This window comes from Bubalus bubalis, chromosome 23 (assembly GCF_019923935.1).
Source record: "Bubalus bubalis isolate 160015118507 breed Murrah chromosome 23, NDDB_SH_1, whole genome shotgun sequence".
Taxonomy (NCBI): Eukaryota; Metazoa; Chordata; class Mammalia; order Artiodactyla; family Bovidae; genus Bubalus; species Bubalus bubalis.
Genome location: NC_059179.1, coordinates 50,204,131 through 50,231,856, shown reverse-complemented (window position 1 = coordinate 50,231,856; position 27,726 = coordinate 50,204,131). Strand labels below are relative to the sequence as shown.

The 27,726-nt window shown below is 55.1% G+C and overlaps 1 protein-coding gene across 2 annotated transcripts in view; it reads left to right on the top strand.

Moving 5' to 3' along the window:
* TCERG1L (transcription elongation regulator 1 like) overlaps positions 1 to 27,726 on the top strand; it is a 197,229-nt gene that overhangs the window by 118,798 nt on the left and 50,705 nt on the right. For both annotated transcript variants that reach the window (XM_044935085.2, XM_044935084.2), the window contains exons 5-7: positions 12,775 to 12,866; positions 16,750 to 16,838; positions 25,815 to 25,969. In XM_044935085.2, the coding sequence (XP_044791020.2) occupies positions 12,775 to 12,866; positions 16,750 to 16,838; positions 25,815 to 25,969 (336 nt within the window). The remainder of the gene's footprint in view (positions 1 to 12,774; positions 12,867 to 16,749; positions 16,839 to 25,814; positions 25,970 to 27,726) is intronic.

Here is a 27,726-nt window from a genome sequence, read left to right as displayed (position 1 = left end):
AGCCCTAACCCTCAGTGCAGTCAGATCTGAGGTGGAGCGTTCGGGAGGTCACTGGGTTCAGATGAGGTCACGTGGGTGAGGCCCTGATGGTGAGGTTAGTGCCCTGATAGACACAGAGCAGTCTCTCTGCCACAGAAGGACACTTGGAGAAGGCAGGGTCTACGGGAAGGAGACCACTCGTCAAAACCCCACAGCGCTGGCACCTGACCCTGGACTTCCAGCCTCCAGAACGGCGTCTGTGCATTTTGTTATGGCAGCCTGAGCCAACTAAGGTATTAGTTTTCCTGTCTGTTTGAAAAGTTGAGACTCAAAGCTGCTGAGAGATTGTCCCCATATTTCAGGCCTAGTAAGCGACTCAGCTGGGTTTCTATTCCCAGGCCAGTCTGATTCCTGTCTCTACCGCTGTGCTGAGCCCAGTCCCAGCCTGGCACCCCCAGGACATCGTGGCTGCTGCCCTTCCTCTCTGATTCCTGAGCTCCCCAGATCAGGAGAAAGGAGAGGGTGCTCCCTACCTGAGCCCCACTACAGCTGCCTCCTCCCTGATCGGAGCTCCATTGCCAGGGGCGGGCCGGGCCCCGGCCAGAAACCGGGAGGGTATGTCCCGACTGCATGGACCACGGAGATTCCCGGGAAGAAGAGGCTGGTTCGGTTCCATGGTGGCCGTGTGCTCGGGGAGGCCATGCCCCCCCCCTCTCCTGAACCCCAAATTCCCCACAGTGAGCATCCCCACGACAGCTGGGTCAGCCCAGAGGCCCAGACACACACCCTCTTTTATGAGACGGACATCGCTACCAATAGAATAAGCTCAGTGATCATAAATCCTATTCCGGAAATGGAGATCTTGCAAATCTCCCTTTTATATTACAGTTGCTTTGATATTGGATTTTTCTGTATGTGTTCCTATTTGATACAAGTGAATGGTGTCATTTATATGTTTAATCATGCATTTCTCTTCCACATATAACTAAAGGTTATATAAAAAAGTACTTTGAGGATGGTTTAAAATCTGAAGCCATGAATACTCATGTCAAGATAACCAAGGTGTTAAATACGATATTTGAACTCTAAGAGTCTTAACTTTTAATTTACCACTGCCAAAATGCTCTTAAGAGAACTGCAGGTCTCTCTTGAGATTCTTTTTCTATGAAATAGTAGTAGCAGGAGCTAGTCTCCTTGGAAAAAACTTGAGTGTGAAAATCAAATGTAACCGTTTTGCTACATGTGTAAAGCACTCTATAACACACCCTGCATAGTGCGGTGCGCACAGCATTATTTACACTGGCAGGTCCCTGTGCCGTTGTCCTCAGACTCTCAGCGCTGACTGCTCCCTGTCTTGACCCCTGCAGGGTGGCCTGAGTGGCCTCGCTCCCCCTTGGGCCCTGCCTCTGATCGCCTGCCCTGGCACCTGGGCCCGTGCTGGGTCCTGGATGTGTCTGCCTCAGCTCTGGGACTTGCTCGCTCTCGTCTCCATCAGCTGTTCCCACCCCCTGCATCCACCTCCAGACCCTTCTCCACCTGTGGAATCACAGCCCCAGAGGGCCTGTCCTGTCCTCGCCCAGGCACCCCGGCCGCGGGGCTGGTTGGTGCCTGCCGCCCGCAGCTTGCTTGGCTTCGCCTGCCTCTCTTTCCTCTCTAACCCCCTCCTGCCTCCTGCCGCCTTGGAGCAGGGCCACCTTGCCACGTGCTCTTGGCCAGAAAAGGAAGAAACGGCTGTGAGCCATGGGGAGCTCTGCTGTCGCCCGCTGCAGAAACGAGACTGTGGGGATGTCTGAACTGCTGGCTGTCACCTCTCTGCGGTCAGAAGAGAACTGTCTGCTGGGGAATCGGGGTTTCTGGGCACTCCCCACGGAAGGACCCGCCCTGTTCAATAGCATGATGACCCCACGGCCATGTGAGGGCTGTTCCCATCACCGGGAGGTGCTGGTGAGGTTTTACTCAGCTGCTGTGGATTAGTGATCAGCAACCTTTTCATTAACCCCCAAACCCAGATCAAGCCAAAATCTGTGGTCCTTGTTGAATGACTGCGGATTGGAAGACATTGGTGGGAGGCCCTGCCTCCCAGCCTTCCATGGCGGTCCTGTTGCTGGTGGCGGCGGGGTGGGCGTTGGGGGGCTTTGCTCGAACCTCCCAGGTTCCTGGGGCTGGGCTGGCTCAGACTCCTGGTTGCTGTGAGGTTGGGGAGGGGGGCCCGTGGGACCTGGGGGATGGTGGCCTGTGGGGCCGGGCAGACCGAGCTCCTCTCCAGTCACTCTGAACAGCAAAGTTTGAACGCCTCTGCTCGGTCGATTCCGAACAGAGAGGAAAGTTTACAACTAAATGATACCAGATTTGATGTTTCTATAACTGGAGCCAGTCCTGCCCCTAAGTGCAGTGTGTCCCCAGGACCCGGGAGAGGAAGCAGAGAGGCTCCTTCCAGGGCTGCGCACAGATGCAGCTTCTGCCCAGGTGGCCCTGGGACCCTGCCCCCCTGATGGGGCCTGGCTCAGTCTGCCCCTGCCGCACCATGGGGGAGGGCAGGAGGGATAGTGACCAGAGCCACCCCAGCCCCCCAGGGTGGGACGCTTGCCTGGGGTCCCCGTGAGACAACCACAGCCACCTTGGTGAGGACCACGCGGGAGCGTGTCCCTGGGGGACCGAAGCCAGCGGCAGGGAGCCCATGGAGCTGCTCAGTGCTCCAGGCTTTGCAGCAGGGAGCCCCGTGCCCTTGGGGAGGCTGCTTTCTCATTAACCAGTTAACCTGTGGCTCTTTGGAGGGGGCGTTGGAGTCTCATGTCTTGATTCTGCTCTTTAACGTGACAGAAGAGAGAGCGAGCGAGTGCGGAAACCACACAGTCCACAGTGTTTGAACACAGCGGATGCTGGTCCCCAGGGGCCCAGAGCCACCAAGGGAGCGGGGAGGCTGCCCGAGCCACGTGCTTCCCAGGGCCCCGGTGGCAGCCCAGAGCTGCCGAGGGGGCAGGAGGCTGCCCGAGCCACGTGCTTCCTGGGGCCCCCAGTGGCAGCGACCACAGGTCTGGGGGGGGCCACCCCCACGTTCTCAACCAAGGCCAGTCCCCTGACGGCAAGGGGTCCTGTCCCCCACGGTGGGGGATCCCTGCCTGGAATCACACTCAGCCCTGAGGGGCCCTTTAGAGGAGCCCCTGGGAGTCCTGAGACACTCCTCACTGTGTCTGTCAAAGCTCAGCTGACGGAACGAGAGCCAGTCACCTGTGCTCAGACCTCTTCATCCTTGTCCGAGACCACGTTGAGGACCTCAGCCAGGGAGCTTTCTTGTTTCCTGCACCTGCGTGGGAGACTCGCCCTGAGCTCCTGGGAGCATCACCGGGCCATTGTCTAGTCTGAAATTCATCCTCCCGTTAAAACAGGGAGGCTCAGTGTGCAGAGACAGGAGGCAGCATTCTCAGGGGCCCAGAGATGACCGAGGTCGGCACTGGCTGGGGGCTGGGGGCGTCCGCTTTAGCCATTTTGACTCCATTAAGTTAGACCCTCTCCCCTGTGACCTCAGGTTCCTGTGGGAGCCGCGGTTGTTAAAGCTCACGGAACACGTGAGGCAGCTAGAAAAAGCCTCAGGACGAAAGAGCGGGAAGAGATTTAATAACTGCCCGGGAAGGTAGGGGCTGCTTAGCTAAAACACGGCAGCATGCCTGGTCGTGTTGTTGGAAGCACAGAGGAGTGGGAACAGACTGTAAGGTGCAGCGGAGGGGCTCGGGGCCCGCAAGGCTCCAGTCCAGGCGTGCCAGCCTCGTTAGAGACAGGAAGGACCGGAGTGTGCATGGGGAACGCCAGACCTCCGTGGAGGCGGGAGACGTCCGGGAGGGGGGCGTCCAGGGGCGTCGTGGGGAGTGGTGTCCCGGGACCCCTCCCTCCTGCCTTTCACCTGCCCACCCACTGACACTGGTCCCAAGCCTGCTCTCGGTGCCAGCCCCGGAGTGGCTGCCAGCGGCGGCCTCGGGAGGCTTGCTGGATGTGGGGCATAGCACACATCTGCCCCTGGCCTGCCCACAGGTGTCAGTGCCCACGCAGGAGAGGATCCAGTGTCCTTGCAGGCAGAAGAGGGGAATGATACACCTTAGCACAGTTTCCAAAGATGCATCCATGTTTTTCTTTTTAATTAATTAATTTTAATTGGAGGCTAATTGCTTGACAATATTGTGGCGGTTTTTGAAAGCGATGCATATGATGAACAGTTTTTATAGCACAGATAACTTATTTTTGATGTCAGCTTTAGAAAAAGTCATCTCACTTTCTGCACATGTGTGTGTTTTTTTTTTTTCCCATCCCTTCCTGGCATGTGTAGACCAGACAGTAAGCTAACTAAGCAGAGGGTTTCGTGTAATGAGTGTAACTTCTGTGATGGCTGAAAGATCATCAGAGCACTCGTCTATCCTGTGCGTGTGTCTGTGTGTGAGTGTGCGCCTGTGTGTGCTGGGGGCACACCCCTGCCTCTCGGGTGGGGTGGATGGCGCCTGAGCCCTGTCCTGCTGGAGTCCCCGGGGTGCCTGCAGGGCCAGCCCCCCTGTGATACCTGCAACTCCCCGGGCAGGGGGCGCACTCACTGCCGGGCTCCCCCCAGCCTCCCCAGGGCGAGGTGCAGGAGTGGGCCGGTGCTTTCCGTCTCTCAGCGCCTGTAATTCCCCTGCTGCCTTGAAAGGTGGGCGTTGCTGAAGCAACTCAGCCTGGTACTGTGAAATGGATTTATGCTTTTCGGAAAAGGTTGAATGCTGCCCTTTTGCCACACGCTCTACCTGGGCTGGAGAGACGTGTTCTGAGGGACGGTGTGCAGCCTGCAGGGGCGTCTCTCACTCTTCCCCCCGCCTACGCCCCCTCCCGCCCCACCTCCCCCTCTACCCAGCCGTCTCCTCTTCTCCCGGTCCGCGTCTGCGGGGAGGTCGTAGCTGGCTCACCACACGTCTGACGAAGTGCACGGAAGATTTTTCATCTCTTAGAGAAATCGTCTCATTTCACGCATCTGTTTTGCCTCTGCTATCCCTACTTACGAATCATGATGATCAGAACTTTGAGCATGTGTTTGAAAGGGCACCTGTCCTTGGAGTCCCTGTAGCTCCGTCATCCATTCGTCCACTGATCACACGTTTACTAGGTCAGGGGGTGGACTGGGTGGCCAGCCCTCTAAAGCATCCCTGGACCACACTGTCCCGGGTGTCAACTTCCTCTGGGGCTGCTCCCTGGGGTCAGCGCTGCCCAGGGCCCTTGGGAGCAACTCTCTGGGCTAGCACAGCATGGAGCCAGCCTCCGTCCCAGCCCTGACGTTACCCCTGCACTGGGAGACCCACGTCCCGGTGAGGTAGAAGCTGCGCCCTTAAATGGGGCAGGAGCACGCTGACCATCAAAGTCGAACAGCTCACGGAGCTGCGGGCGGTTCCCCTCATCTCCGTTCTAACATGGCTTAGTCAGTCAGTCAGTCAGTTCAGTTGCTCAGTCGTGTCCGACTCCTTGTGACCCCATGGACTGCAGCACGCCAGGCCTCCCTGTCCATCACCAGCTCCCGGAGTTTGCTCAAACTCATGCCCATCGAGTCAGTGATGCCATCATGTAATGTGGCTGCCCATGGTCTAAGGCAGCCTGCCTTCACGAGAGCGCTGGGTGCCTCAGGCTCTAGGAGTCCGCTGAGGACGGCCCGTCCTGTCCACGCCCTTCTGTCCACTGGTGACATCAGACCCCTGTTAAGTCAGCCAGGCCAGCAGCAGGATCCAGAAGTGCTGGTCTGGGGTCCTGGCTGGGGCCCGGGGGATGGAGACAGGCTCCATGTTGTTGCTTTGTGGGAGAGGAAACAGTCGGGTTACGGGAGGGGGGGCCACGTGGCCGTGTTGTGACCCTTTATGTGGAGGAAGCTAAGTTCTCCTGAGTGTTTTAAAACCCTTTGTTCCTGCAAAGGGAAACCCAGGGTGTTACTAACGGGTTAGAAAATGAATTCTCTCTGCAGCTTGTCAACTCTGAGAAATCACCGCCTATGAAAAATGCAGGCGGACTCAGAAATGATTTGCCACTTACCTGAAAATGATCTTCAGTTACAGCAGAGGCGGGGAGGCCTTGGCCAGCCTTTGCTGCGGGGCGGAGCGCTTGTGAGCCTGAAGCCGGTTCCCACAGCCGCAGGCCGCATCCACTGACCTTTGGGGCCTCGGCTCTGTCCAGAGCCTGGGGTCCTGGCCTCAGGCCGCCCTGCTGGCCCTGAGCGGGCCTGAGAGCATCACTCGAGCGCCTTGCTGGCCCGTGTCTGTCCTGTATCCCCAGTTTGCTCCGGGCTCTCGGGGAAAACTGACCAACTGCAGCCCATGCCAGGACCCTTGTCACTGGCATGTGGCCCGCAGCTTGCTCAGTTGCTGTGTCCTCGGTGAGGCGTTGAGATGCCCTCCTGTCTGCTGACCGTGTTGGAGGTGGATGTCCCCCGCTAGGCTCCCAGGGCCCCCGGGATTTGACTCGCAGCCGCAGGTCTCTGGCTGTGTCAGCCCCTCTGTGGTGACCCCAATATGCGGGCCTGAGGAAAGGAACAGAAGGACGGGATCCCTGGGACCCTGGCCTTGGCCAGGTCTGCACCCGGCCACACTGACCGGCAGCCCGGAAGTCTGCCCTGGAAGACGGGGTCCCAGGAGTTCAGCCTCTGCCTCCTCCTTCCAGGGTCTGAGCCGGGAAACCTTCAGGGCTCCCAAGGGGGAAGCTTGGAGGAACAAGGGGGCTGGAGGGACGTGCTCCCTCTGCCCGCCTGCAGCCCCTGCCCTCGCACAGGCCAGCCCAGCACCCTGCCTGCCTCCCACGGTGCTCCTGTTGGCCGGCTCTCCATCCCTGGGATATCTCTGTGTCTCTCCTGCCTCTGTGGGTCCCCCAGGGTCTGCAGCTCTTGCTAAGGTGCCACCTGGGTGGCAGTAACGCTGGACTTCGGCCAGGTTCCCAGGGGCCGTGGTTTTCATGGAGGGGGAGACCTGAGGGTCAGCGCCCCTCCAGCCCCTTTCAGGACCACACACAGCAGACCTGGGGGCGTCCCTCTTAGCTTCTTCAGCACGAGTCACATCTCTTCCTTTATTTTATTATCACATTCTTCAAAGGAGTCCAATACCTCTAAAATTGGCAGATAATTTTGGCCCTCCCCAATGGTTAATTTTGCAACCTGGAAAATGGCTTCTCTTGTCTGAGTTACTTTGGTATAAAATGAGGTGATTGTTTCCACTCTGCTCAAGCGTTCCAGAAATTATTTTTAAGATGATGGTTACAGGGAGACAGGATTCAAGATTAGAACTCCATCCATTATTTTCCTTAAGACGTTTCCCTGAGCGGCTGTTGGTGCTCGGAGGTGGGAACACTCGCGTATGGAAGTGGGGTCTCCAGATTGTGGCAACCACAAAAGCTGAGGCCCCGTGATGCCGGGATTGCCGTCTGGCAGCCCACGTCCTGCAGAGGCTTCTCCAGGAGTGGCGGTCACCTCTGTTTCCAAGCACAGCCCCCACAGCAGGGACCAGTCTGTCGCTTCCAACCTCCGCAGGCAGAGGCCAGTGTGCATGTGGGGTTTAGTGGTGTGGACAGGCTTTGTCAACCTTCCCACCAAGGCCCGTTTCTGCAACAACCAGGGAACTCAAGCCATCCTGGTGCCCCCTGCAACTTCACAGGCACCCCCAGGAAGTCACTGCCAGGGTCGTGCAGTGTAGACCATCTGTAGATCGGGGCCCCCTCGGTCTAAGGAAAATTCCCCACTGATTGCAAATGGGTCAGAGGAGGCTGGTTTCCAGGGAACAACCCATCAGAAGTCATTCTTGGTTTTCAGGACAGAAAAGGTCAATTGTCTTCTTCATTCTCCTCCTTGGGGTTAATCCACTTCCTTTCTCCCCAGCAGGAAACCGAGTTCCTAGCTGGCATCTTCTGTTTCTTGTGATATTCCACAGACAGTTCCAGATGTCCTGTTGACTTTCAGAATCCCAGAATCTGGCAGCAATGCAGGAGACCCGGGTTCTATCCCTGGGTCAGGAAGACTCTCTGGAGGAGGAAACGGCAACCCACTCCAGTATTCCTGCCTGGAGAATCTCATGGACAGAGGAGCCTGGTGGGCTATAGTCCATGGGGTTGCAAAGAGTTGGACACGACTGAGTGACTCACACACACACACACACACTTGAGGAAACTGAGACCAAGAGAGGACAAGGTGTGTTGGATTAAAATTAGATTCAAGTTCAGAATTACATTTTTAATTAGAAGAGGCTGACATACTCATATATTTTTGGTAAGTTAGACAATTCTGACTTGTCTGCAGTGTTTCTTCATTTTAAAAATTAAAAGAGCGACCTTTAAATGTTTAAAAGAATCCCGTGCTTTATCCAGTAGAAGCAGCCTCTGCTGAAGTGCCAGCTACGTCATTGTCCCGCTGCTGACATGTCAGCCGTCTTTGGTCTGAGGCCTGACGCTAGGTTCTGGTGGACACCTCTGAGTCCTTACGTCTCTGGTCCTAAGGGAACAGGTGGCTTCGAGGGGACTACTGAGCAACAGGTGACATGCTGGTGGCCCCCAAGCTCAGCTGAGGGCATAGGGAGCCCACCTGGCTCTCCTTTCAGGGAGGCGAGGTTGATCAGCTGCTGAACTGTCTTGCCCACGAGAAGGATCGGACAAGCTACCGCCACTGTCCACCTTCCCAGGGATGCTGTGTATCCCCTGCCGTCACTCTCATCAACTCCCACAGCATTTTTTATTTTTGTTTCATTCTTTTTTAAAAAGGTCTTTTTTTTCCTCTGATCTTTGGGCCTAGCCATGTGGCATGTAAGATCTTAGGTCCCCAGGCAGGGATCAAACTGGAGTCCCGTGCATTGGAAGCACAGAGTCTCAACCACTGGACTGCCAGGGAAGTCCCCCTGCAGCATGCTGAGGCGTGTCTCACTTCTCACGCTCCTTCTCCCCACTTGTCCCCACGTGCAGCCAGGGTTGTGCTGGGTTGTGTACAAGGACTGAATGTATGTGTCATGCATCTCGTGGTGGTTCTCACACAGACACCCTTTCTCCTTCCTGGCTTCCATGCAACCTGCCCAGGCCTTCTTGTCACTCAGCCCTGCTGGGAGGAAAAGCAAGCCGCAGACCGTCTGAGAGCTCGTCAAACCTCAGAGCTGAGCTGGATCAATAGACCAACTGCCCCGAAGATAGGACCACCCTGCCTCCCTCACAGCGTGGAAATGTATCGTGGGCACCCCTAAGCTTGTCAGGGTCTTATGACTTGTTGATTTCCCTCCATAAACTAGTTTTCTTTGACACCCGAGGGGGTGTTTGATGGCAACACCATCGGGTTTGTGGAGAGGTCGAAGCCCAAAGGGGTGAAGCAGGTCAGAGGGGCTGGAGTGGCCCTTGGGGAGCCGTCACATCAGCCCTTCCAGGATGAATGGGGAGATGCAGGCTTTACAGGGGGCTCTGGGCCCCGGCCCAGCCATGCAACGAGGGGGCTTTAGAGTGATGATCAGGACCGTCTTCTCGAAGAAGCTGTCCTGTGACCAACGCCAGGCATGCAGCCCAAATGCTGGACTTGAAGAACCAATTTCTTTACAAGGATCAAGTGTTTTCAATAAATGAAAAAAGAATGCTTTCTCAGGTAATGAGGGAACTCACGTGAGCAAGACCGCTGTCACTGAGAATGACGTTGTGACGAGCGCGGACGCTGTCAGCTTCCTCGCACGCTTTTTACAGCGTGCGTTATCGGCCCGAGACGAGAATCTGCTCCTCACATTTCAGGGGTACCTGATCGCTTTGTTTTCTCTCTGAAGCCCCCCTAATCTTTTTCCCCCATGTCAGCATACACCCCCATCCTGGAATGACCCCTGCAGTCTGGCAAGGGACCGAGACCATGTGCTTAGGTGGTGAACAGCCATCTGCTCATTCCTATTCATGCTTCAGGCCCCTGGAAGCTGCCCTGCCCTGCAATTAGAAATTGGAGCCCAGGCTCGTAACCAGACCGTTCCACCTCCTTGCAAGTTCAAGCTCTCCTCTTCCTTCCTGGGGCCTTGCTAGGGGGTGGAGGCTTGCGGGGTGTTCAGCTGCTTCCTGTTCTCTGACCTCCTTTGCAGAGCAGGGGTCGAGGGCCCCAGGTCCTTTGGGAGGCTCTGGGGAGGTTCTCCAGCCGAGATCTCCAGGGCAAGGCAGGGCGCCATGTTCCTGGCTCCTTTCCTCAGGAGAGCTGCTCTGGTGGGGTCTCCGGACGCTGCTTTCCACGGCTGTCTCCGCGGCGGTTCCCCCAGCACAGGCGCTTGCACATTTCTGCCTGGTGCAGACGTCTTTCCAAGGTCACCCGCACCCAGACGTCATTGCAACCCCTGTCCGCCCACCCTGGGCTCCAGCTCCCCACTCTGTGCCTCAGCCACAGCAGCGAGAACCACTGGGTTCCAGGGCTGCCCCCCGGACGCCTCCTGCAAACCTGCCCCCGCTTTGCACAGAGCCTGTGGCCGGCGGGATCGGGGCCTGAGCTGAAGTTGCTGGGGCTCCCTGACTCTTGACTGCATTATCTGTCAGCGCCTGTGGGAGGCCTGGGGCCAGGGCATTGAGAATCTACTGTTGACCCAGTGGGACTTTATGGCTTTTGCCACCCGCAGAGGAGTATCTTGTTGCTGGGAGCTGCCAGGGGTAGAGCTCTGGGGTCTGCGGCCCTGAAGGGTCCCCACGTGGAGGAGAGGAGTAAGCAGCCATGGGAGGCAGTATGGGCCGGGTGGCCCTACCGTGGGCATTGATGAGGCCTATGTTAACTCGGACACGCGGTCCCACCATAGCATAACACGTGGGGACACAGCCGTGGGACTTTGTGATGAAATCTTCCCCGTGGGACGCTGCTCTCTGGGCTGCTCTCGTCTCTTCCTCTGAATTTTCAAGCAGAGCTTCAGTGTCACTGTTAGTGACCATCTTCCTATGTCACCCCCTCTATCGGCTCCTCTGTCTTTTGTGGGCGGCGTGATCTGTTTTGCAGACACAGAAAGTGGGTGGTCGGGACTGTCCCATCTGAAGCCAGCCTCCTGGCCCCACACAGCCCTTCACGTCTTGACGAGAAGCGGGGTTTGGTGGAGGGGCTCATTCTCACAGGTTCTGGAAGCTGTCCGGGGGGCTCTGCTCATCACCATGAAGGATGATGAAGTAAAGGCCCACTGCCCTCCAGGACGGAGCATGGTGTGAAATGTGGTCTATTGACTCAGATTGGGTTTATGGTTCAGTGAGGAGCTGGGAGCTCCTTCCCCCTGTCCGGGGGTGAAATGGCCCCATAGGTGGTGTCTCCAGGCCTGAGACAGGCCTCTGGGTGGTGGTCCCGGCGGCCTGGGAGGCGAGTGGTCGGCACTGGCCACCCTTGTGCGAATGGAGAGTGTGGTCTAGGCTCCAGACACCCTTGGTGTGGAGACCCGAGGGCAGCAGGAGCCCCACGAGGTCCTGGGGCCACACTTGGTCCATTTGCCCCCAGCCTGAGCTCAGGGTTCCTGGGCAGCCAGGACCAGCCAGCAGGCCCTGGGGCAGAGCCCGCAGGCCCGGCCGCCCTTCAGAGTGACGTCACGGACAAGGGGCCTGGCCCTGCCCAGGGGCACCTCTGTCCATCCGGCCCTGCCTGGGACAGGCGGAGGCCAGGCCTCGAGGCTGGCTCCCGCCTGCTTTTGCCTTGTCCAGACGAAGCTCCTCTGTGCGGACTGGATGTTTGGCCCCGGTGCAGAGCTGACCTGAGGGCCCCAAGGCAGCTCTGAGATGAGCTGTTAGTGTCCGCAGGGAGGTGCTTCCTCACCCAGGGCTCTGGGCGCTGCCCCGGAGCCCGGACCCAGCTCTGCCGCCACTAGGGGCGGGTACTGATGCCACTGTGGCCACCACAGCCGGGCTCCACGCTGGAGCCAAGCCCAAGCACACTCACACACGCACGTACACACATATATACACACACGCACACACACACACGCACACACACATGCACACACATGCATGGACACGCACATATGGACACACACATGCACACACACATTGATCCCCCGTGTCCTTCCTCCATCCTACTGGGCAGGAACCACCCTGGGGATCCCCCCAGACATGTTGCATGGATGGACCTCCAGGTCACCCAACACTTTATGGACCCTTCCAGGGTCCCCTTGGTGGACGTATCTCTTTGTGAGGCTGGTTTGTGGTTGGGTGGCTTGGAGTTTCCACTTATCCTTGGTCCTAACCTCGTGGTTAACCTTTCCGCCCATCACTGCCTACAGACGTCTGAGGCTACACAACATCTTAGAATAAGATGAAGCCTAACTGTTTTCATATCCAGCCTCAGGCTTTTGGCACTTTCCACTTCCTCCATCAGGCAGTTACTGTCTGCACAGTCGAAGCACTGAGAAGGCTGCCCGTGGAGCCAGAGCCTGCATTAGTGACTGACGAACAATTGTAACCAGGGTGTGACCAGCGTGGACCCCCATTCCTGCTCGGGATTGGGGACCAGGGTGGCCATCACAGCCGCTGATAGAGCCTGCTGGCTCTGCCGCCCACACTGGCCCTTGTCGAAGAGGCCTAGGTCCAGTCCATCGTGGCCCACGTGGCCTGGTCCAGTGTGCGTGGCCAACCGCTCCATGGCCAGTGCTGTGCAGGCTCAGATAGGGTTGCCAGACTGGACACAAAGCCCTGGTGGAGACTCAGTCAGCACAGCGTGGTCAGAAGCGCGGATGGCACAGCCTCCTGCGAGACGCACTCTATGCGCCACCACTTAGAATTCCCGAGGCTGCTCTTGGTCCCTTTCCGGTTTCAAACTGTTGTGACAAATGGATGCTAACGATGGTTGTTTTGGTCCCACAGATAAAAGCAGAGAGCGCAGCCGGGCGCCCTGCCCACCAGCTCTGGTGCTGCACACAGAGAGGAAGAGCCCGGCGGGGGATGGAGAGGACAAGGTTGGTGGCTGCAAGACACAAAACCCCTGGCTGGGGGCCCTGGGGGCCTGCACACCCTTCTCCCCATTTCCCACCTGACTCTCAGCAGTGGCACTTTGCAGTCCCCTCTGTGGTACCAGGCCACTGCCCGCTGAACCCAGCAGAAGGAAGGGGTGTCTGGGAGCCAAGAAGGAGCAGCCTGGCCTTCCCATCTGTGTCCAGTCCAGAGCTCACTGACAGACTCTGCTCGGAGGGGCTTGGGTGGTGACCCTGGATTCTCACGTGTACTGTCCCCCCGTCTCAAAAGGCGTGTGCACACAGGCGGCCAGTCTGAGCAGTTGGACACCGCTTGGGCGAGGCTGTGATCTGCACTTGGTTTCACTGTTACAGGAAAACCAATGCACGCCTGTGTTTTCTGAACACAGAATCTCAGGTCCTCCCCGATAAAGTGGCATTTTATAGATTGACCGAGAATGTGTTGAGTGCATTTCCTTTTCCATGAATATCCAAGAACTCAACTTTTTCTGCTGCCTTTGAAAGTCACAAATGGCATATAACATACTCTGACCGTCAGACACCCCGGTGGCCTCGGGCCTGCCCCAGGATTGTGTGAACACTCTCTCTTCACATGCTGTTATCAGCCTTGTCTCCACCTCGGCCTGTCAGCGCCCCTGTTCCTGTGGTTGTCCTGCCCTTTCCCCATTAGTGACATCCCTGGGCGCCTTCACCTGTGGTCCCCACCATCCTCTCCATCATTAGTACTGGAGCTAGATGGTGTAAATGAATCATGAACAATAGAGCAAATTAATCTCTTGCTTCCCGATGAAGATTTCTCTCTATGAGACGAACTTCCACGCCAGAATTACGTATTTATTAAACAGATCGTCTCTCTTCTGCTTTAACTACTTTATCTCTGCACTCTCTGCGTCTAATTCACTTTTATTACTTCAGTGCGGAGGGGAATTTTATGCCATGATTAGCCATTTTTATCACCAACAGGAAATCATAACCACCGTGCTGTACCAGAAGACGACCTTGGTAATTAGCAGTGGAGAATCCCAGCATCGCCGAATTTAAGTGTTAGTCTCTATCACAAATCATGTCCCACCATATTTCCCTGAAAAAATTATCAGGGGGAATCTACTACTCAGAGGCCTCTCATTGGGTTTCATTGTTCAATTAGCTTTGTAATGAAAATCTCCCCTCGTTTTCCTAATTGGATTAGTAATATAATCTCTGGTCTCAACATACCCTTATATTTTTAACACAACTGTTTCTGAATACACCCTGTTATGTTCATTATTTATCCTGAACTTATTTTCTCATAGGAAACTAAGACATTTTCTTCTACCCCAAAATTCTAAAATAAAGTTGTTCATGAACTTAGGAATAATCACATAAATTACAAACCATTTATTCCATGTAATTACCTGTCACAACGAATGAAGGGCACCAGGCAGACCCCAGTAAGAGACCAGGATGGTCGAATGTGCAAGAGACCACCCCTCAAATCCTGGATCTTACTTGTCTAACGTTTAATGATTGCGATTCCCAGTGGCCACTCTGGACCTGGTCCACTGACCTTTGCATCCCAGGCCTCCCTGCTCATCCTCTGGCCGGCTCTGCTGACACTGGCCGTTCACTCCTGGTGACGTGGGCCCTGCTAGGGCGCGAGCGGGAGGAGGCCTCACGTCATTGCCTGTGATTTTACTGTAGTTTTAAGTGACTTCTTTGGGGTTCATCTCACCAGTATAGACAGACCCTGGTGACATTTTAAGTTTATATTTGAATCTTACGTTTCAGTGCTCTCGTAACCCAGCACTTTCTTCACTAACAACTGTTCGAAAGGAAGCTGGGAGGGGCGAATGAGCTGTGGTCCCAGTGTGGCCCTTGGGGGCCCCTGGACAAACGTCTGGGCTTTCGGTGCAAGGGTCCTGTCCTCGCGCGGCCGCCCACCAGCGGTGCCCCACAGGGCAGGGAGCCTTGGTGCCCTGGGTGTTTGGTCATTCCGACAACCAGCTAACCAGGTCCTTACCTACGCTACCTCATAAAGCGCGGACACTGATGGCAGTAGAAAAAGAGTCTCAGCTTTCAGGATGACATTTAATTTTTTCTAAATGAGTCTAGAGCTTTAGTTGCCCAATGGACATGGGTTTGGGTGGACTCCAGGAGTTGGTGAGGGACAGGGAGGCCTGGCGTGCTGTGGCTCATGGGGTCACAAAGAGTTGGAAATGACTGAGCAACTGAACTGAACTGAACATTCTCAGCTTGGAACCTGGTTGCTGTTTGGAATAATGCACTAGGACCTTGTAATCTTACCGGTTTTTCAAGAGAAAGAAAATGTGGTCCTTATTGTATAATTCTAAATTTGAGATTAAAATAATGAAAACAGGTGGTAGAAGGAAAGAAATGTTTCCTTGCCACTAGAATTTACTGTGCTCACTGTGGTTTCATTTTTCTCTTGCTGCTGCTGCTGCCGCTCAGTCGCTTCAGTCGTGTCCGACTCTGTGCGACCCCACAGACGGCAGCCCACCAGGCTCCCTCGTCCCTGGGATTCTCCAGGCAAGAACACTGGAGTGGGTTGCCATTTCCTTCTCCAATGCATGAAACTGAAAGTGAAGTCGCTCAGTCATGTCCAACTCTTCACGACCCCATGGACTGCAGCCCACCAGGCTCCTCCATCCATGGGATTTTCCAGGCAAGAGTACTGGAGTGGGTTGCCATCGCCTTCTCCCATTTTTCTCTTAGAGCTGCTCAAAATTTGAGATAGCGCTGACTTCTTAAAATAATTTTCTCATGGTAATTTTTCAGTTCCACTTTTAGGAGTTTGTTTCTGTTTCCTTTTGTTTAAGGGCTTCCCTGGTGGCTCAGATGGTAAAGAATCTGCCTGCAATGCGGGAGACCTGGGTTCAATCTGTGGGTGGGGTAGATACACTGGAGAAGGGGATGACTACCCGTTCCAGTATTCTTGCCTGGAGAATCCCAAGAACAGATAAGCCTGGTAGGCTACAGTCCATGGGGTCACAAAGAGCTGGACACAACTGAGTGACTAACACTTTCGCTTTTCACTTTCTCTTTGTTTAACAAAATCCAATGTCTCTTGTATATCCGCGCGGCTAAAGAAGTCAATCTGAATCTTGGATTCACGTTTATGTTGATGTTATAATTGCCTATGTTTTCTGATCTCAGAAAAACTTTTAATTCTGTCCAGATTCTATCCATAATAAGCAATGGTCAGGTGTCCTAGCTGAAGTGTTTTTTTTAACTTTAGGAAATAAATCTTCATTTTCTTCTAGGGCATATCATGTTCAGACATTCTTTTCTACATGAAGACAGAGACCCCACTGTATCACAGTCAGGCTGCACCCTGTGAAACAGGCCATGAACTTTGCCCCCAGGTGGACACTCCAGAATTGGGTGGGGGGCGTGCTTGGGGTGACAGGACACTGCATGGACATGGGCTTGTCACTTCCCCTGCCTGCCAGGGACGGGCTGGGCCAGCCCCGCCTCCCGGGGCCCTCACTGCTCGGAGGGTTTCCGCCACTGGAGGCTGGGCTCGGTGGCCCCGTGAGCCTGTCTGCTGAGACGAGTAGGGCCGTTCAGAAGCGAGCTCTCAGCAGCTCTGCCTGTGTCTGTCTCTGCAGAAGCAGGCAGCCAAGCCGATTTGGTATAATTACAGGGAGGCCCTAGTCTAGGTCGCGCAACACCGTCACTTGTGCTGTGAATTCTAAAGGCTCTCGTGACCCCCAGGCCTGCACGCTGCTTCTGCTGAGCCGGTCGTTGCCTAATAGCCTCTGTGGGCAGGTCTGTCTGCAGGAGACTAGTTAATCTTTACTTGGTTGCCTCTAATTGAAGAGGAGTGTTTCCGTTTGTTTTAAAGTGCTTTCCTGTTCTCTATTCACAGGCGCCTCCGTCAATCCTGGTGGCCAGCGAGGACGGCACGCCCAAAGGCACGAGGCCCGTGGCCTCCACCCCAGTGCCGGGATCCCCCTGGTAAGACACCCCGGGCCTGGGGGTCAGGGAGACAGCCCTGTCTGACCCAGCGCTTGTTGTCTCCACCAAAGAGAAACGCATGCCCTGTGGGTAATGCTGTTTTACACAAAGCAATTTGCAGCTCCTGGTGGGTAGAGTTCCACACCGTTGCCACCATCTGCCAAAAGAAAAATAACATTTAAGTGATAAGTTATCCTGCTCCAATATATTTGCAAATATGCATTAAAGTAGGAAGGCTGTTGTGTATTGATCTGAGCAAGGCCGTGTTTGGAGAGTCGGCGGCATGCCTTGCACTTCAAAGGCCTTTCCGCGGACTCCAGGAAAAGCGTAACTGAGGAGCTGTTAATTAAAGACATGCCTGCTCTTTGTGGCTGCCCTGTGAGGATTCCCTTTCTCCGCACCTCCACACTCAAAGCGCCCTCCGCGAGGGAGCCGCCGACTCTGGTTTTCAAAAATGTCCTTTTATAATGGAGAAATTTAGAATCAGAAAAAAAGGTTATTATAGTAAAATTAGTTTTAAAGCCTGCAGATTAGACTGCAGGTTACGGTTGGGAGGAACAGCTAATTTAGAGAACAGGAACAGAGCCACCTAAGGTGCCGTCGAGGTAGCAGCGGCAGCCGACCGTGGTCCCCGGGTGTGGCGTCTGCCCTGTGTGACGTCCTGAGTGGATCCCAGCATCTGTCCTGCCCTGGCCACCTGCTTACCGCGGGAAACCCTGCTCTTAACTCGACAGACGGGGCCCCCTCTCCTTCTCTGCTCAGTGGTTGGTGTCACGGGCATCCAAGGGCCTCCCAGCCTTCAGCTCTAGGGCTCGGTGAGCTGTGGCCACCTCACCGGCCCGGGGCCCCGATGGTGACACGTAGCGATGCAATGATTCCAGTGCTGAGAGTGTCCTGCCGTGCAAGTCGCATCTGATCCCAGCTCCTGGGTTACCGCACACCCCACGGGCCGAGGGCTGAGTCCCAGCCCCCCGCCCCTGCACGTCTCCTTGGCTGATTGCAAATCCCGGGCTCCCACAACCTCCGTCAGGTTTGAAAATTTGCTAGAATGACTCACAGGACTTAGGAGAGTGATTGATTCACTTGTGATGACGTCTGTATTATACAGGGTGCAGCCCAGGGACAGCCGGATGGCAGAGAGGTAAGGGCAGGCTGCAGGGCGGGGGTCTCCGGGCCCCACGCCCTCCTGGGGCTGCCACCCCCCAGGACATTAGCGAGGTCAGCACACTGCAGCCCTCTGAACCCAAAGGAAGTTTTCTGAATGCCTTATTACTAGGCCTGTCCTCCCCGCTCCTAGAGGCTGGGGGTGGGGCCAGGAAACCAACCCTCTGCTCACGCGGTCCGTCTTTCTGGGACCAGCCCCCACCCTCCATGGTCACACATGGAGGCACATCAGTCACCATGTCGTCAGCCTGAACTACCGCGAGGTCAGGGGCGCTCCTTAGGAGTAAAAACGATGCCCCAGTCGCTCAGCTAATTAAAAGGGTTTTAGGAGCTTGGTGCTAGTAACTGAATGGGGGACAAAACAGATTTAAACTATTATTTTTTTTTTATGATGCCAGAGATGCTGTCTGGGGTCTTCTGGAACCAAAGTCTCTCGCGTGTGTTTCTAAGGCAAGCACACTTGACTGCAAATCATATGAGGGGTTGCAGTAAATTCAGCGAGGTGTGTGACCCTGTCACACTGTACTTGATGCTGCCCCGGGGCTTATAATTGGGTTGGAGACCTGACCTTGAGCCCTAGAGACTTCCAGGGCTGCGGTTTCAACTTCTCGGTGACGCTGTGTTTGAGGGCAGAATGCTCCGTGGGATCCTGGGGTCCTAACCCCCGCGTGTGAGAGCTCACGCAGACGGAGAACGCGTGGGCGCCTGCTGCCGTTAGCTTTCATAGAAGCAAGAACTTGCAGGGGTGTCCCCCTACCCGCGAGGCAGGGAGACGGGGGCAGGGGACTGGGTCTGCGAGACGTGAGCCCCAGGACCCCGCAGGCCCCCGGGTGCTGTCAGAAGCTGGGGTGACCTGAGGCGCGGGCAAGGCTGCCAAGGAGCTGGGAGGCGTGCACGGCACGATCGTCCACATGTCACAGCCGTGTGCCAAGCCCCTCTCACGTCTCAGATCTGCCTGTTTGCCCCTGGATGGGCGGCCTCTCTGCAGAGGCCCCCGCTGGCCCAGCTCCAGGCCCGCTCCTGCAGGGCCCCTGCTCTGGCCCTCATAACAATGCGCAGGGCAGCAGGTGCTCGGGGGTCCCTGTGGTCAGAAGCCCTTGCCGTGACGAGGCTGGACTCTGACGGAGGTCACAACAGAGTAGGTAGCACCGTGACTGTCCAAGAAGGCAAGTGCCCCAGGATCGCCCCGGCCCGTGGTCCAGGTGGAATTGCCCAGAAGGTGTTTGCTTCGCTTCCTGCCCACGGGAGGCTTGCTCTCACATCAGAGGTCGGCCAGAAACCCAGGAGCTCTGTGCAGAATGAGGCCATAACCAGATATGCATTTCTGAGCATAAACCACCATGTCCCAGGAGGAAGAGGGGAGAGCTGTTTCTACCCTCTTTTCCCTGAATCTTCTTGTCTGCAGGCCCCACAGTGCCTCACGCGACCTGCCCCGTGGGGCCGGGGCTTCTCAGTTCTCCCAGGTCAGCCCCTTCCCAGGGACAAAGGTGGGCAGAATGGGGAAGGGGGCAGAGAACAAAGGACACAGAGGTGCTGCCTTCTGGGGTCAGAGACCTCAGCCCTGTGGCTGTGAGCCAGGGCACACGGGTCCACCCTGCAGACGGGACTCTGCTCCTGGGACAGCGCACTCGGGGACAAGTGCGCGGAGGACAGAGGGACCTGGGTGTGTCTTCCCGTGTGCGGGACACGGGGTGAGGCATGGAGCCCTTCCCCACTGGGCTGAGCTGGATGCTTGGAGAGAGAAGCGGAAATATCTTGCCCCTTGCAGAGCCGTGAACGCTGGGCTGTGCTGTGTGAAGGCAATGGGGGGATCATTTTGTACAGCAAGCCAGCAGTCCCCGTTTCCATTTGCTAAAACGGGTCTTCGTGTTCTAAGGCTGCTAAGCGTGGATGTTTTGTACCAGACTTAACTAACTCTGGCACGCTAATTGTACCCTCTGGGATTTGGGGACGGTTAAAGAGGAGAGGGAACATGGCAGCCATCCAGAAATCATACATTGTGATTAAGCCAGAGGAATGTATATGTATTGCTTAAAATGTGCATAAACGATACGTGAAATTAATTCTGCATCATACAGCTGGCTCGGTCCGGTGGAGACCAGGTGTGACCAGTGGGCAGATTTCTCCTGGGGGATCACGTTTGTTTACCTGCTGCCAGCTCTTTGCTTCAGTTCCGCAGGCGTCCCTGTGGCACAGGAAGTGGGCTCTTTGTGTTCTGGATATGAGCCTGTGCGTGTTAATTGTTGTCACTCCTCTGTCTCCGGGGTAATAACCCTGCATTAAGTCTCTAATTGGCTCCGCTCTCCCGTCACTGGAGAGGCTGGGTGGTGGTGGCAGTGGGGGCTGGGGCTGCTCCCCGCACGGCGATCCGGGCACGGGGTCTCTCCGAGAGGAGGGTGTGGTGTGACCATCTGTCTACGTGGCTCCCGGTTCCGACGGAATCAGCGCGACCCAGAGGCAGCAAACCTACGGCACAGACCCATCCCGCATCTGGGGAGAACCAAGTCAGTTCTGGTCGACGTGAAGCTTTTTTCTTAACAGCCGGGCTTGGAGCCAGAGGGGAAGGAGCCCAGGAGCTCAGTGGGATGATGACCTGAGTCTGACTGGGCCTCCCGTCAGGGGATCTTTTGGAGCCCACGTGTCTTTGCGTCTGAGTGTGTCCACTTCTTGCGAAGGATACATGCCCAGATGCATGGTCTGCCCTCAGCCAGCGTCCAGGGAGGTGATGGCTGTCAGCAGCTACTGGGGCTGGAGGCTGAAACCCCTCCACTCTTCGCCCACCAGGAGCACGGCTCAGGGCCCCCCACCCCACCAGGGGCTGCAACAGTGTCACTCACCTGCTTCCAGCTGCTTCTTATTCCCCCGGCCCCCCACTTCACGTGTCATCCAGAACTTTGTCAGGCCAGGCAGAATCACGGCTCCAGGACCCCAGGACACCTCCCAGAGCCAGTGGGGAGACTCGGTTGGCTGAGGCTGGCCTCACACAGCCTTTGGGGTGCTGGCAGGGGGCTACCTCTGCACCCACCTCTGCATCCACAGGAGCATGAGCCCCTCCCTGCCTCTGTGATCAAGGCTGCCAGCCCCTCAGTAATTCTGGCTGAAGTGTCCCATCCTCTGGGGGTGGATGCACACGCCCCCGACTTTCTCATGTGGGCAGACCCTCGTTGACCTGCTTTCTCAGGGACTCATCCCTCCCGGGCCCTTCAGTCGCCGTAGCCCTGATGCTGCCATGTTTGGTGGGATCAGGTCTCGTCTTTAAAACCCCCGAAGTGAGAAGTCTTTAAGGAGGAGGTGAGGGTGCGTGTCCTGCATGACACCGCCTGCCTCTCACTGTCGGAAACTCTCCTGGAAGTTTAGATTCTACTCTGTCCTTCCTCCCCTTTAGGTCAGGGTCCCCAGAAGCAGCACTTTGGACAGAGCTCCCAGTGCTCAGAGATACTGAGGAGTGGTTCCAAAGGAAGGGGCAGAGGAAGGCGGGCGGGGGCCGGGATGTGGTGGTTGGGGGAAGAGCTGGGCTAAAAGAATGTGGTCTCAGCAGGAGGCTAATCACCGTGGATTTGCCCCATGCCCCATGCCCCGGCTGCTAGGGGAAGCAATCCCAGGGCAGGCATGGTCTCCAGGTGCAGCAGTGAACCTCTGAGCACAGCTACCCAGAGCCCAGGACAGACTAGCTCAGGAGCCGGGGATGGTGTCCCTGCCCATAAGGTTGATCCGCACAGAAGGGCATTAATATGACCATGCCTGGGGTCCTGGACAAAACTGGAAAATTAACAGAAAAGAATAGAAGTTAGAAGGGACTTAAGAAATCATCTGGGACTAGACCTGCATTCACCAATCTGCTTTTATAAAAGAAGACACTGAGTCCACAGCAGTGAGATCACTGCGTGAGGTGCTGAGACACACAGAGGCAGAGCCATCCTGGAAGGCAGGGCTCCACGCCCCTGGGCCCCTGAGTGCCCCCCAGTGACTCTGGAGGAGGGAACAGACCAGTCAGCCATGACGCTGAGGCCACTGGGGGTGGGGCTGTGGTGCCCAGATCACTGGTGTGCTTGTGTGTGCGTGCACACACACGTGTATATGCATGTGTATGAATGCATGTGTGGGTGCACATGTGAGTGTGTGTGCATGTGCATTTACGCACAAGTGTGTACTCGTGTGTGCACACACAAGTGTATATGTGGTGTGTCAATGCATGTGTGTGCACGCATGTGTGCACACGTGTGTGTGTGCATGTGTGCACAAGTGTGTATGCATGTGTGTGGATGTATGTGTGCACACTCAAGAGTATGCACGTGTGTGAATGCATGCGTGTGCATGTGTGTGTGCACACAAGTGTGTATGCATGTGTTTGTGTGAATGCATGTATGTGTGTGTGTGTGCACGCATGTGCGAGTGTATGTGTGTGCATATGTGAGTGGAGGGGTGCTGGGCACAGGATGACTTCCTGCCATCGATGCATGTGCACCCACACATGCATTCACACACATGCATATACACATGTGCACGCACACACAAGCACACCAGTGATCTGGGCACCACAGCCCCACCCCCAGTGGGTATCAGGTGTATCTGCTGTAGAGGCTCATTGTACTGCAGGTGCCGTCAGGGGTCCCAGGGGTCACACAGCAGCTCCCAAATTTTTAAATAGACAGGGATGCAGTGGGTCAAAGATGCACCTAGACTTTCCCACTCAGGCCAAGTGCAGTTAAACGGTGAAAAGATATCATCCCAACTGTCACACACCAACTTACTCGCTGCCAGGAGCTTTGGTCTTGGAGCTATTTTTCCAGCTGCCGCTTGGCCAGAGAAGGCTTTAGAAGCCTGTATGTGGGCAGTGACCAGCCGCCTGCGTGCACCAGACAAGCCTGATGGATGTCCTCCGTGTGAGAGGGTGCCCAGGACTGGGCTTTACCCTCTGCACTGCTGAGGGTCTGCTGGCTTCTTACTCGACATCGCCTGCATTCTGATCTAGCTGAAGCTGCAAACAGCCTGCATTCACACCAGGCAAACCTACCCCCACCCCACCCTGTAGTGCGCAGATAACCCAGGTGGGCTACTCGTGGTGCTAAGAACACGTGCTGAGTGTTGCCAGGAGCGCAGCCCCCAGACCCAGCAGGAGGCACTCCGTCACCCTGCAGAGCATCTGAGAGGGAAGGGGCTGTGCTCCTGGCAGGGTTTACGGTCCCTGCTGGCCCAGAATTCTGTGTGAGAACTCACAGTGGCAGAATTGTACATAATGTACAGAACAGCATAATTACCTGCAGCTTTATACACAGTGAAAGCTTCCTAAGCCAGACGACTTCTGCACCAGCAGGCAGGCAGCTTCCTCCCACGAGAGGTCACCTGTGCCCTGTCCGGGCCCGCTGAGGGTGGCAGGCAGACCCGTGCATTGGGCAGGTCCTTGTCCAGCTTGTCAGTCCTGCCCCTCAGGTCTAGCCCTTGTTGGCCCGTCATCCAGTCTCTAGTAAAGGCTCACCCTCATGTTTGCCTCAACTTTCCCGCAGTGATGGGCATGTTAGAATAACACAAATGTCCATCGCAGGCCCCCCACACAGATGATGGAATGGAGATCACGGAGGGTGAGGCAGCTCTCAAGGTCACCTGAAGGTCAAGGGCACGCCTAGAGCTGGAGGGTGCATCCACTGAGAAGGCAGGTCATGGCCTTCTACCTGGATGACCAGGCCAGCAAGGGCCTATACAGTGTGGGGGTGTAGGTTGCTGCTGGCCAGATGCAGACCCTGGTGCTGGCGCACAGGATGGGGAGGGGTCAAGGGTGAGGTCTACTGGTCGTCAACCTGTGGAAACTCACATCTCACAGCTCTGGAGGTCAGAATCCAACCCCATGGGGCTGAATCCAGGTGGGGAGGAGGGGGCTGATTCCCTCCCAAGGCTCAGGGGAGACTGCTCTAGACTTTCCAGCTTCTAGAGACACTGGCATCCACAGCCGCTCCCTCCAACATCAAGGCCAGAGTGGCGCATCCTCTGACTGTCTCCACCCATCCTGTGTGTGTGTCTGTCTGTCTTCTGCTTCCATCCTCCCATCCCCTTCTCTCACTCTGACTCCCAGCCTCCCTCTTCCCTTATGAGGACCCTTCTGATGACACTAAACTTGCCTGGACAGCCCAGCCTACTCCCTCCATCTCAAGACAGGAGCTTAATCACACCTGAGAGGTCCCTTTTGCCCTGTAAGGTAACATTCATAGGTTCTTGGGAGTAGGATGTAGACCGCTTTGGGGTCGTTATTTGGCTCACCACTCCCATGAACCTGGCCTGGCTGTGGAGTAAATCAGACAGACCATCTAAAGGTCATTTCTACATAGCGATCTGGTCTGCACAGAGTTTCAGAACGTGAGGCTAGCCCCTGCACTGAGCCTCTGTCTGGCCCACGGGAAGTGGCCGGCTGGTCTGAGCACAGAGGCTCAAGGGTGGGAGTGATTTTCTCTGTGGGAAGTAGACTGGTGTGTGCTGCCTGGATCCAGAAAGGAGGCAGGCAGCCAGGTGTGTCTGATGGTAAGGCAGGAGCTGGTGCTCAGGAGGCCAGCAAGTGCCCAGAAGTGTCCCTGATCCCTCAAGAAATCAATGACCAGAGGGCTTCAGTCCACAAGGACTAGTCTTGCCCATTCCTGCAGCTTCTGAGGAGCCTGGAGAGAGTCCTGGAGCTTCCCAGGCCCTCAGAGGTCACTGTAGGATGCTGAGGTCACAGGAGGGGAGAGGCCTAACCCCAGAAGAATCTTCTGGAAGGGCCAGACCAGAGGCAGGACAGAGCTCATTTCTCTGCACCATCACGAGACTGGTCACAGGACAGCCTGAGGCCGCTCCGGTGACCTCGACCGGCTGTGTTGCTGGGACACACGGAGGCCAGGTCTGAATTCCTGTGTGCGTTCCCACATTGCAGACTCACTCCGCGGAAAGGGAGCTCTTCCTTTCCTTTGTTTTTCTTTTCTTCACTATTTCTCCTTTGCGATCTTTCCTTCTCTCTGATAACCTTTCACAGAGATGAAGTCTTAAAATTGCATATTATTCCTTTTGGAGATTTTAGTTTCCTCCATGGGAAAATGCAAAGCTAATTCTTTGCTCTTCTGAAAGCAAAGCAGGACACCTCAGCAGGGCTGAGGTTGCTGATTCCAGCAGCCGGGTTGCTGGTTCTCAGCTGGAGAGGGATGGGCTGTGGCCTCGGTGTGGCTCCATGAACCCTGCTACTCAGTCACTGTCCAATCGGGGAAGTTTCCTGGGAACCAAGGTCTGTGTTACCTGGTCCTTGGACCCAGAGCCAGAGTGGGAATCCAACTGAAAGGAGAGCTGGTCTTTGGGAAGAGCTCAGACCTCCTGGGACCCAGTTAAGCCTCTCATGTCTCTGAACTTGGCTGTCCTTACCAGTAGAAGGAAGCTCAGTGGCTGTCTGCCTATGAATTGAATGAGAAAATGTATGAGAAACATCTGAGAATCACCCTGAAAAGCCAGACATCGCTATTATTAGTCATACTTTGTAAAATATTACTTTTGTGAATGTGTGGATTTCAGCCCCAAAGGGCATTTTGGGTTTGGACGCATGCCTGCACTAACCTGTCTGTGAATGCAGGAAACATAAGAGACTCGGGTTTGATCCCTGGGTCAGGAAGCTCCCCTGGAGGAGGGCATGGCAACCCACCCCAGTTTTCTCGCCTGGAGAATCCCATGGACAGAGGAGCCTGTCGGGCTACAGGCTATGGGATCGCAGAGAATCAGACACGACTGATTGACTTAGAACACACACTATGGTCTTTTGATGCATGCCTTTGAGGGAGACTAAGAGCGGTTTCTCCATTTGCACAGGTGTGTGGTCTGGACGGGCGATGACCGAGTTTTCTTCTTCAACCCGACGATGCAGTTGTCCGTCTGGGAGAAGCCGATGGACTTGAGGAACCGCGGGGACCTCAACAGGATCATCGAAGACCCTCCGCACAAGCGCAAGCTGGAGGCGGCAGCAAGTAACTAAGATGGCGGGGCCCTGGGCACCCATCTGTTGGAGAATCTAGACTCTACATCCCTGAGTGGGAGAGGAGAGCACAATGCCCGCTTGTGCTGGCAGTTGATTTTGAAGGACTCGTGCTCCCTATTTCAGAATTTAGTCATTAAGTTTTTATGGCACTTTCTGCAGAAACTTTGATCCTTCCACGGGATCGGTTCTGGCTTTCTCTTTGCATCATGTAAAGTTACGAACCCAGAGAAGGTTATCCTTCAGCCACTGGGAGCTTCCTTTCCAGCTCAGATATTAGCCTGCATTTAACCTTCTCTCTTACTTTTAAAAAGTTGTTTTCTATTATCAAATTAATGGGTATTGGTTAAGCATTCTAGAAAATGCAAAGCAGTCTCACCAGGTAAACTCATCCGTGGTGATCGCTTTGATATGCTAGTTCTGTTGTTGGCCAAAATCTTGGCCTTCTCTGCCACCGAAGCCAAAGGAAAAATAGAGAGTTTGGAGGAGATACAAAGGTGGCTTTAATTCTCACCTGGCTGAGTGGGGAAGACAGCAGGCTCAGGCCTCCAGAACTGTGTCCCCATCCACGGGGAGTCTTGTTGTTCAATCTCTCAGTCGTGTCCAGCTCTTTGTGAGCCCATGGACTGCAGTGTGCCAGGCTTCCCTGTCCATCACCATCTCCCGGAGCTTGCTCAAATTCATGTCCATTGAGTCGGTGATGCCATCCACCCATCTCATCCTCTGTCATCCCCTTCTCCTCCTGCTCTCAATCTTTCCCAGCATCCGTCTTTTCCAGTGAATCAGCCCTTTGTGTCATGAGGAGTCTAGGGGCTTATATAAGATGAGGGCTCACAGTCAGGAGTCAGTGATGACGAACAAAGCTGTTAGGATCTTGATTTCTTCCTCTCGCATTGTTTCAAAGACAGTCACAGGCCAGTGCCAGCAACCCAGCAACTGCGTCTGTCAGTTCCCTGGCACTGCAGCCTTCATTCTGATATGTGACTACAGGGGGAAGGCTGTCCTGAGGGTAAACACCAGACACAGGATGTATTTAGCATCAGGTCAAAGGAAATAGGTGTGAAGTGTAGCTCCTGCAGAGTTAAGGGGCGGAAAAGCAAACTTAGTTATAGATATGCAGAGTTAGAAGCAGTTAAAGTAAAAAAAAATAAAAAATAAAAAACTAGGAATGTTCAGGCCTACTCACTGTTCTCCTTATCTTCTTTATTCTCAGGAAAGGTGAAAGTCTTTAAGTCCTGTCTGACTCTTTGCAACCCCATGGACTGTAGCCTGTCAGGTTCCTCTGTCCATGAAATTCTCCAGGCCAGAATACTGCCATTCTCTTCTCCAGGGGACCTTCCCAACCCAGGATTGAGGCCAGGTCTCCCACATTGCAGCCAGATTCTTTAGTCTGAGTCACAAGGGAAGTTAAAGAAAAAAATTCATTCCTTTTTTTCCCTTTTTACTGCAACAGTTTCTTTGCTCTTTTTTTCCCCATCATTTGGTTTTTGCTCCAGATGTTGCAAGACTGCCCCTTGAGACTACATGTCATAATTGGTAACATGTAACCATGAAATTAAAAGACGCTTACTCCTTGGAAGGAAAGTTATGACCAACCTAGATAGCATATTCAAAAGCAGAGACCTTACTTTGCCAACAAAGGTCCATCTAGTCAAGGCTATGGTTTTTCCTGTGGTCATGTATGGATGTGAGAGTTGGACTGTGAAGAAGGCTGAGCGCCGAAGAATTGATGCTTTTGAACTGTGGTGT